Below are 11,182 nucleotides of genomic sequence, written 5' to 3' on the forward strand. Positions count from 1 at the left end.
GCTTCACCTAATCAGCCGGGGGATCCAGGCGTGAATGTGTTTTTCTCAATAAGTCTCTCAAGCTTCAGTTCGAAATCTGAACAACCCTAACTCGGAATTGCATGTGTGTCAGGAAAAAAAGGCAAATAGACTGTAATAAGTTGGTTTTGAACAGGAAGTGATTGAGTGCGTAGAGGTGATGGCTCCAAAAGGTTTCAGGGTGGTTTTATCTCCTGTTGTTTGAGGATCGAGACTGACACTTCATCTAAATGTCTCATCCATTCCATATGAGTTAACTTAAGGAGAACTGCCCGCTATTTATCACACGTCCGATGACGTGTAAGTAAGCCACACGACCGCAAAAAGAGAGAGGATGAGGGCAGCAAGCGGGGGAGGAAGAAGTATCCTAGGATGAGACAGATTTGAGGAGGAGATGTGGGGGAGGGAAGACAAGAGGGGATCTCTTGCAGAAATGCTATGCCTTTAATTGCTTCTCCCACTAATCTAGGATGTAATTAGTGTTTGTAAGGCAAGTGGTTTCCAGTTCAGCAGCAACAATGGCTAACAGTGATGTGAGTGGACGTTTGAGACGGCTGCACTCATCATGCATGCATGGACACAAAATAGGGGTCACCAGTTCTGATAAATAATTGGAATGGGGGGGGGGGCACTCTCAAACTCCATGTAGCTCTGCAATGCTTAATTTTACAATCCTGTTATTAACTGCTGTATACTGGATAATTACAAAGGCAAAATGATAACTTGTTGAACCTGTGACATGCAATAATTGGTGTGTTTTCAAAATCTATCCATGGGACAGGTATTTGCTCAACTGATCACGCAAAATCCACTGCGTGACACTTGTCTTTACTGAGGTTTATCTTTCTTTTTCTTTCCTTCTTTTCCTCCCCCCCCCCCCCCCCGCCTTTCTTTTACTCATTATTACTTACCTAGTCTCTGATCATTCCAGTGAGATTAACCAGACTTTGTAAGTCATCAGGGTGCAAGTCCGGAATATTGATCTGTTCAAGTGGAGGAGACAAATGGGCTGATCATTGCAGCAGTAATTATGGTTTCTAACTCTCTCGCGGATCCGACCCGTTTCGATCAGATCTCATTAAAAGACAATGCGCCCCCCCCCCCCCTCTCTATTTGCCAGTTGACTACATCGTAAAAGTGGCAGAGACATCGCCCCCTGTAGTGTGACAAGATGAGAGCACAAATAGGAACAGCGCCGATGATGTCTCAATGGAGCCATGAAACCGCCGGCCTCACCCAGTCATGGCTCTTTTTTTCCATTTCATCTTCTATTTCCCTTCATCTCTCTTCATCCCCTCTCTGTTTCCCCACTCACACACTCACCCACCTGATTACCTTTCCCTTTTTTATATATATATATATATTTCCTGGGATTAAGAGCAGGAGAGAAAGAGAGAGAGAGGGGAGGGTGGGGTGGAGCATAAAAGAGAACCAGTTAGAGGAATGGCACAAGACAACACGGGATCCTGAGAGAGAGAGAGAGAGAGAGAGAGACAGAGAGAGAGAGAGAGAGAGAGAGAGAGACAGAGAGAGAGAGAGAGAGAGACTGACTGGCCCCCATCATGACAGACTGGCAGTGTGAGGTCCAGGCCTAGCTTCTTATGTATCTAAAGCCCCTCTGGCTGTTTAACAGTGCATAAATTACCAAAGCAGGGGGGGAATTGAGAGGCCTTTGTAGCTCTGTGCTAGTGTACCGACTCTCCCCTTCATGGAGAGATCTAGCCCCAGGCTGTGGAGGCCTGAGATTACACTGCCAGAGTTTACAGAATCGACCAGCATATAGACGTGCAGGTGCATGAACATCAGTAGGACAAGTAACCGGGTAAGACAGATCCGGTCTATATGCTGCATATCTAGGCTCATCTGCCGCCTTTGGTAAAGCACTGGTTTTAAGACAAGTTCAACCGAAGTTCATCTCCTGTGCTCAAAGACAGCTAAAGAGTGTGCTTTTCTCACTCATTTGATCTGGTAGAACATGACATACAGTGCAGAATACTCAGTGATCAACCTCTGTTTCCTTCTGTAATGTTTTAGAATATCCTGTACATTTGGAGTCCTGCAAGAAGTGGAGAGGTCGTCACATCACTCCACTTTTTAGGAGTAACACTTTTAACCTTTACAACCAGCTGGTTTGTAATGCCAGCTCATCAGTTGTCCACCTCTGTCTGCAGACTACAGGAACAATTAGTCAATGTTAGCCCTGTTGTTGACTGTATCCAAGCACAACTTGCCAAGTGATATGTGTTTGTCCAACCCCTATGTTGATGTATCATATCGATGTTTAAGCTTAGATGTCATCCTGCCAACACTAAGATTCCACAAAGAAAAAGTCCCAACAATTTAGATGGATTACATTGATGTGATGGAACCTGAAGGACTTGCGATTTACAAGCAGGTTAAACCAGCGAAACAAACTCTTGCTGAATTAGTCAGTACAATTGATCTAAGCCTAATCCACAGCTCAAGACTAAACTGATGCAAAACCGACATACCTAACCTGTTGTCATAGCGCATTGTTATGTGCCCATGACACTTGTGTAAGAAACAGTACAGAGAATAAATATGTAATCACATGCACTGTGAAAAAGGGTCTGCATTTCTGACTAATAAATACTTTATTGAAACAACGTTTGTATGTAGAGTTTCTGTCTGTATTGACTTTCAGCAGACGGCTTGTCAAGTTAACGGTGTAACTGAGCAGATAGTTGAGCTATGGTACATGCTGAAGAAGAAAAAAACCGTTCAAGCCATTTAGCCAACTAGTAGGCCTCATTCACAATTCAACACTGAAGACATTGGAGTTAAGCATTAACACATCAATATGAGATCACAAGGCATTTATAAATATTCAATTTCATGACCGTCATGTTTAGAATTTAACTTGTCTATATCACCAAAATTCACAGGTATTATATGGTTTCAATTGTTTACAAATTTGCGTAAATTGTTTGTTCTCTACATGGTTCTCAACCACCACCTAAATTATTTGTTGTCACTATTGTGAGTTTAAACCATTAATGTTAACTTTTAGTCTGTACTTGCATTAAATGCTACACGCTTGCCTAATCATTCTCAAGTCATATGAACAGCATCAAGTGCTTATTTTCATGCATCATTCCTTTGTCTTCTGTGTAGAGACACCTGTAGTCATTCCAAAGACAGGGAACTGAGAATACATTTTGTTCTAGAAAGTTGAGCTAGGTCCTGCCAATGCGTGCTGGAGCTTTTGTGTGGATAATCAACTTGGCCTGGGTAAATGACCTTTGTAAGTATTGTCATCAACTTGGGTTGAGCTTGATTTGAAATTACACAGTGAAAAGTGCAAACAGTAACTCAAATCAAACCCTGCCACGATTGTAACCCAAGTGACTCGATCATGTGATTGACCCAGATCTATGGTAAGTCCAATATGGTTGGTTTAAGTCAGCAATGCGGCGATGATGATAATGATGATGATGAAGCAGGAGGCTTGTTTTGTCCTGGGCCTACATCTTCCTCATCTGAGCCATCAGGTCGTCGAGACTCTGTTCTGTCTCTTCAACCGTCTCTCCTGTGTCCGTCTCCTGGTCAAAGGAAAAAAACACACACACAGTCATTTTCAGTCCAAAAACTTCCAAATACCCATATTCAGAATATCATACCGATATTCAGAATCATGGGAGAATCTTGTTTGTACAGCAATTAAAATGACTTCCTATTCCGTATGCTTGTCAGTATTACGACAGATGGCCTCATTTACTAACATTGCGACCGCAGCTTAATCTGCGCCTTTGCCCAAACGCAAATAGCACACTGTGTATTTCCGCATTTTGGTGGTATTTATCAAACCAGATCCTCGTCGGGGAATCAGCGCCTTACTCCACCCTTTGGTGTTAATTAGCGCACTGTTAAAAGACGGGAGAAATCACCTGCATGTTACTGCCATCATGGTTGAGTCAAGACAGAAAATAAAAGAGGTTCAGCGAACGGGAGATTGAAATATTGGTTCACGAAGTAACAGCTAACATTACCGTTGTTCTCAATTGCTAAAACACTAAAACCCTTTGGCTGAAGAAAGTTCTCAGTTGGCTAAACTAATTTTGCTAATTGTGCTGTATTGTCTGTTGTCAATACCTTAACCCTTGTGCTGCCTTCGGGTCACATGACCAAAAGGTTCATAACGAACCATCGTTGTGTTTACCCAATTTTACCCAATACAAAAGCAAATAAAAATAATTTTCTTTTAACCTTCGCAATGTGGGGGGTCTGAGACAGCTCAATGGTTAAAAGAAAATGCTTCACTTTGTTTTTGTATGCGGTAAAGTTGTCGCAAACGACGGTGGGTCACAATGACTGATGGGTCAGAATGACCCGAGGAGAACACAAGGGTTAAACCATTTCACATGGTTAAACACAATTTGCAGATCTCACTTAGACTTTTCAGCAAAACTCTCAACACATTCTCAAAACACAATCTGCACTCTAATGCACATGCCATCCATACTGGTCAACACAAATGACAACAATCAAATACAAAGAGAAAACGTAACCACTCAAAATTGATGTCGCTTGTTTCAAATGATGTGACACAACCAATATAAGCCAGTTCAGAGAGCAAACAGGTTGTTGAAGGTGGGAAAATATTGCTTGTGATGTCGACAAAGTGCTCTGGCCTGACCCAGCCCAAAGACAAGAAGAAGCACATTGATCACATGTTTACTCCTTAAATTTTTGTCCCCTGTAGTATTGTATACTGTAGTACAATACATTGTAGGCCGTATACGGTACTATGAAAAAATGGTATGGCCCTGAACATTGTGCTTTCCATTTTCTACAGTAACAGTACTGACTGCTTAATAGATTTCGACTGGTTGCAGGTTCATATCAACAAAGAACAAGAGTGAGTTGTGAGTAGTGAGATGCAGGGTACTGTAGAGGGGTACAAGGAGGAGAAAGAACAAGAACAATTGCAAAGAGCAAAGCAGAGTAGTCATTTCTGATATTTGAGCTACTATGATAGAACATGTTTTCGTTCATCAAAAGACAATGACGGATAAATATGAAATTTGTTTTGAGATAACGTGAAAAATGTTTTCTCCCTTGTTTTCGCTCTTGAACAATGTGTTTTTTCTATTTTTTGGTGTATTGTTTACTGACTGCTTGATCGTGTATATCATTTTGATCACTTTGTTTATGATTTGAGAGCAGTGTTTGATGTTGAGCACAGGTAAATCTGTTTTGAGGTGAGTTTCATTTTGCAAGAGGATTCAGAGGTTTTGTAAATAGTGCTTGAAGATGAGGTTTTGTGTTTACAGTTTTGAGAAAATGGGTGATTGTTTCAAGAAATGTGTTTTAGCAATTGTGAAAAACTGTAACATGTTAAAAGGAAGAAGTACACCTCTCCTCCCATCTCTTTGCGGCACACAACCACTTTCCCTTATACCCTGCCGGCAGCAGTAATCTGCGTTTCTACTCAAGTGCGCTGCCTTTGTAAATATAGTTTTATGTCTTTACCTGCTATTTTACACCTGAAATGGGCGCAATCCTGTTAGTAAATGAGGCCCAAAGTGTCTTATGTGTAGTACAGAGCATGTTCTGACCTTGTCTGGAACAGTGTAGGCCACGGTGATGCCCTCCACGAGATCTGGGACGGGACCCGAAGCAGCCTTAAGCTCTTCCTCCGTCACCTCTGAAACCAGCTCAATCCCTGCACACACACACACACACACACTAGTTTTTCTATCCTAGTGGGGCCCGACCACCAGTCACTTCCATTCCAAATGATGTTATCTCTAACTACTAACCCTAACCTTAATATAAGATACGATTGGTCTCCTGTAATGTTGTTATCGAATACTCACCCCAATCGTTGTCCTCATGCACAACTTCCTCCTCCACCGGGACCACTTCCTGTTTTGGCCTCTCTGACTCTTTTCTCTGGGGGAGATGGGAAACACAAGGCAGTTCTTCAGCCACATTCCTCTGTTTCTGTCTGTCTGCCACCCGTGCACATCAATATAACAGTGTAATATGGAAATCATTTCCAATGTGAAGTTTTGACGACAATGATTGAAAATGCTTACGGCTAGAGTGTCTGTGTGCCATATCTCAATTTCAACGGAACAAAGTTACACATTGCTTACTGTATGTGGGAGATTGATTTCAGAATACTAAATGAATAAAAATGTAAACGTAGAAAACACCCCTTTAGGCAGAACTATACATGCAGCACTGTGTGGGGAATTACTGGTCCAACCATTGCATGTCATGATTTGTATAATTAACTTGCGTCTTGACATGTTGTGAGGGGTAAGACTTTTCAACAGACAACCAGTTTAATACATTTTTGATCAACATGACAGCAATTCAACATTTAGGGTTGTGGAATTTTCTCCTCAGCACGCCGTTTAACGGATACACAAAGTAAGCGCCAAGGCTCAAACAGCAAATATTATTATGTTGAGGACTCTTTGATGTCTGCAAACATGGAGGGCACACCTGCTATCAGGCTCTAGGTGTGTCGATCAAAGTATCAATTCATTTGGCAAGCTTTTATACACCCTCTTGTATCTTCTACAACGGTGGACTTTGGCATTCTAACACGTTCTCATCCCAAGCCGTTACATGCCCAAAAGTCCCCATTCTTCAGACGCTTTCCTGTTTTTGTCCCCATATAAACATATCAGTAACAGTGATCTCCTTACATTTACATTTGGTCATTGAGCAGACGCTCTTATCCAGAGCGACTTACAGTAAGTACAGGGACATTCCCCCCCCCGAGGCAAGTAGGGTGAAGTGCCTTGCCCAAGGACACAACGTCATTTGGCTCGGCCGGGAATCGACCTGGCGACCTTCAGATCTCCTTATTGTCAACAGATGATCCCATCAATTACAATGGTCAGAGACAGTGACAAGGTACAAAGTTGCGATGACTTGATCTGTCCTCAAACAGTGTTTCAGACACTTGCGACCTGTACATAGCAACATATCCAACAGCCATAAAGTCAAGTGACTAGATGATGTGGAGGTTGAAGAAGTCGTTTGGAGAATTTCAATTGCGACCTGAGAAATGTACCAAAGCGACTGAGGAAAAACTGTAATATGCTTCGCTCTATCAAATTGATAGTTCGAAAACAAAACATAAAAACAGTACATGGAATGCATTGACAGACCCATGAAGTGGGTGCATGCGTGCATATCACAATTGTTAACATAAGATGTGTGCGGTAGAGCAGACACAACAGACGAGATCAAAAGTGAAGCTGGGGAAAGTTAACACGGTAACAAAGTTCCAGGCACACATGGGTCTTGTTGTGAGCCACGTGATGTGCAGGAAGCCAATGGGGAAGACAGGGCCCCCAACCTCAGAATGGAACCAAGGAGATACTGAGATGAGGTTAGAAGAGACTGTGGGATGTGAGAGGTGAATCTGTGACCCGGTCCAGTCAGAAGGGGACGTTGTCAGCGAGGTCTTCTCTCCGTGTTTGACAGATTGTGAAAGTGCAGATTTGTAAGCTTTCAAATGACGTGTCACGCATTGACATCTGAAAATAGTTGAAGAAGATTCGGGTATCTGAGCGTTGGTAAACCTAGAAAGCCCTAGCCCAGATAATCGACTTAAAAGATTTGAGACCTTTTCAAGCCTTCAGAGAGGTGTAGTCGTTTTGTGTTCATCATTAGAAGCGTCGATCAAATTTAAAAAAATAAAACAATATTCGCACTCGATCCTAGATGTGTGTTCACATCTGATCCCCGATTATGGTTCAAGTTGTGTTAACCCTTGTGCTGCCTTCGGGTCACATGACCAAAAGGTTCATAACGAACCATCGTTGTGTTTACCCAATTTTACCCGATACAAAAGCAAATAAAAATAATTTTCTTTTAACCTTTGCAATGTGGGGGGTCTGAGACAGCTCAACGGTTAAAAGAAAATGCTTCACTTTGTTTTTGTATGCGGTCAAGTTGTCGCAAACGACGGTGGGTCACAATGACTGATGGGTCAGAATGACCCGAGAAGAACACAAGGGTTAAGTTGTTGATGCAAATCGCATCGTCCGAAAACAGCCTGAAAGATGTGGCCTATTCACGGTTTACCAGGTCAAACAAAGAAAAGTGTATCCTGTGTACAATGCAATGCCCGAGATTAGCCTATTCCTTCAGTTTAATCCGTGGATGCAGGCTAAAACGAACACGCAGAAGGCATGCCTGAAAGTTGACACAACTACTTGTGAAACATTATATTTAAGGGTACTTGACTCGACCCCAAATCTGTCGATTCACTACTTGATTAGGAGGGGGGATGGGATCGTACTTTGTACACACAAACACAGCCTACAAACGGCTGCACCGTGATGCAAATCAAAGCACATTACTCATGACGCGCCCACAACTCAACTGGAAGCTTAGGTAAACAAGAACAAATTATGAGTATCTAGTGATCTTAAAAATGGTGTTTATTTTATTGAGTGGCTTCTTCAACACGTTAACCTTGGTAATATGAATGAAGATGAAAACTTTTGGCCTTCTAGCGGACCATACGGGATGCCAACAACATTCCCTTTTGACTGGACCGTGTCACATATAAGGGAAGGGGGCACATACCTTGTTGACTTCATGATAACAAAAGTTGACCAACTGACAGTGCAGTTGTGAACCTAGCAGCATACAATGTGGTGCTGCCCAAGTGCTCGTTCTGAAAAGATCTTTCGAGAGGATGCCTTGCTCTGCTATGAAGTTAAGATAGACACACTCATTCAGACCGAGAAGACCCTCAATGCAGAAATGTAGCTCCTTCAACACACGAACGCACACACACACACTCACACACCTTGTACTCGTCCTGCTGTTTCCTGCAGTGGCGGTCGTTACACTGGGGGTTGGGCTTCATGGCCATGTTGGGGAAGTAGTCCTGCATTGCGTTGTAGCCCAGGTAGTGACTGACTTTCCCAAAGCCCAGCAAGTACCTAAGGAAACACACACAACATTGGTACCTTGCAGGCATGCTTTGCTTTGTATTCTCGGTGACATATTTAAACTTTTTCCAAATGGGGGTGGGGTGCGGGGTCTTACTTGAGGACATTTTGAACCAGGAGGCCTGCAACCACACCCATGGTGGTCGGTAAGCTGGCTGCACACACCCCATCTCTCTTCAGGGTCTTCTCGTCGATATTGGCTGCCACCACCAGGGGAGGGGCACACTGTCAGAACAACAAGACGATTAGTCGGCATCGCTTCCAGAGATACTCCATCACAGCAAGTTGGGTCTAAACGTGAATTCATTAAGCTGGAAGTGTTTGTGTTTTCAGGCCATTTGTAGGCGGACATCCCCCAGTAAGTGTGTGAGTGCGTGTGCGTTTTGTGGACATACAGCGAAGCAGGCCGTTTCCCCGGGGATGATGAGCTGGATGTGACCCGATACGGCGTTCTCGCTCACACCTGACTCCATCCAGACCTGACTCAGCTCATTGCAGGCCTTGGAGAGGGAAGGTTATGCGTACACATCAAGGGCGGAACGGTTCACAAAATTCAAGGTCGGGTTCGATTCGACACTGGGGCGTGCGCTACGTCGTTTTGTTTTACACCCCCATAAACATATATTATATATAAATAAATGTCTAGACTACTAAAGTAGAGAGAAGGTTCAGGGCCCAAAGCATGTGTGTGTGTGTGTGTGTTTGTGTGTGTGTGTGCGCGTGTGAGTGAGAGAGACAAAGCTTGTGCACTGACTGTGTTGATGGCCATTCTAGCCTCAAAGTTGTCCACACAGCAGAGTAGGAGGTCCACTGGCTTCCCGTTCTCCAGCCCTCCGTGACTGAGAAAACAAGACAAAACATGAAGACTGGATGCACTCTGGACTGATAGGGAAGATGACCAGAACTGGTAGCATCCATCTGGTAGCATCCATGTGGTAGCATCCATGTGGTAGCATCCATCTGGTAGCATCCATCAGCAGGACGACTACATTGCAGGGCAGTCCCCTCACCTCACACGCTCCATGAAATGTGTAAAGTTATCCATGGTGGTGATGTTGTAGTTGTGGGTCTCAAAGCTCACGTCGGGGTTAATGTTTCTGTGAAGAGTGATGAGGTCACGGAATGAATTCAGTGTTCAAACAAGAGTTCAATATATTCGGAGTAAAAAACTAGGATCACCGAGGATATGACTTTTCTCGTAAGTCAGCCTTCAGTCAGTGTACCTGAGGGTGTGCTCAGCAGCCTCCACTTTGCTGAGTCCAGCCTGATGAGGCTGGAAAAACAGCCTATTCATATTGGCCAGTTCAACTTTGTCATAATCAAAGAGGATCAACTGCACAGGAATAAAACAGTTAGATTTAAATGTCATACATTTATACATCGCATTGTAGAAGACGGAGACTTAGCAAAGAGTAACGTGAAGTTTGTATTACCTTACCAATGCCACATCTGGTGAGCATTTCTGCGGTCACGCTCCCCACTCCTCCAACCCCGACCACTGCTACCGTGAAGCTCCGGATTTTCTGATGACAGTCATTTAATGACAGACACACAGTAAATGAATGGCACTGTTTCTCGATCCCTAGAAGGTCTAATACTATTATCATCAATTGTGTTTAGTTGACGTTACCTCGTAATCTTCCACAATGCCCATTCGTTTCAAAGCCATGAGACGACTGCAGACAAAAAAAAACTTACGATTAGCCGACAGTACCATATGGACGATGAGGCCAAATGAATTATTATTAGGCCTATTAATATTATTATTATTGAGACTTTAAACATCAAACAAAGAAAATCTTACTGTCTATTTAATAATTTGTCAAACTCGCTCGTTAAATGAAAAATTACACACCTGTAAGGATTTGAATCCACTACCTCGGCACTCATTTTGTTAATCCTTGGTCTGTGATGTGCCTGATTGTTAGCATCTTCCTCGGTGCACCGTTTTTGCTTGCACTTAATCAACTCATTTTCCAGCTCTCTGACACGCAGCTTGAGCTCTTCGACAGTGGCCATTGTTGGTAGAATGAAAAACAATCGCAATCTTTTTTTCCTTCTGACAAGTACTGTAACCCAAAAGATTGAAAGGCTGATTGAACTACGAAGTACACGTCTGCACAACGCGCATCAGCTGTCACACCCGGCGCTACTGTAAACACAATCCGGGGAGAAACAGAGGAAGTAACAAGCTAGCAAGCTAGTTCCTACCT

The 11,182-nt window shown here is 43.2% G+C and overlaps 1 protein-coding gene across 1 annotated transcript; it reads right to left on the reverse strand.

Moving 5' to 3' along the window:
- Nucleotides 1-2,614: 2,614 nt before the first annotated feature.
- uba5 (ubiquitin-like modifier activating enzyme 5) lies at nt 2,615-11,123 on the reverse strand. The gene is made up of 12 exons (XM_084703652.1): nt 10,825-11,123; nt 10,600-10,645; nt 10,403-10,492; nt 10,193-10,302; nt 9,980-10,066; nt 9,724-9,808; nt 9,365-9,469; nt 9,067-9,194; nt 8,825-8,960; nt 5,859-5,934; nt 5,598-5,704; nt 2,615-3,581 (listed from the first exon to the last, which is right to left on the reverse strand). Exons 1-12 carry the CDS (start codon nt 10,986-10,988, stop codon nt 3,504-3,506), a joined length of 1,212 nt encoding a protein of 403 aa, XP_084559778.1. The 5' UTR covers nt 10,989-11,123; the 3' UTR covers nt 2,615-3,503.
- Nucleotides 11,124-11,182: the final 59 nt, after the last annotated feature.

This window comes from Hypomesus nipponensis, chromosome 8, assembly GCF_054491055.1.
Source record: "Hypomesus nipponensis isolate SF chromosome 8, ASM5449105v1, whole genome shotgun sequence".
In the NCBI taxonomy this organism is placed as follows: Eukaryota; Metazoa; Chordata; class Actinopteri; order Osmeriformes; family Osmeridae; genus Hypomesus; species Hypomesus nipponensis.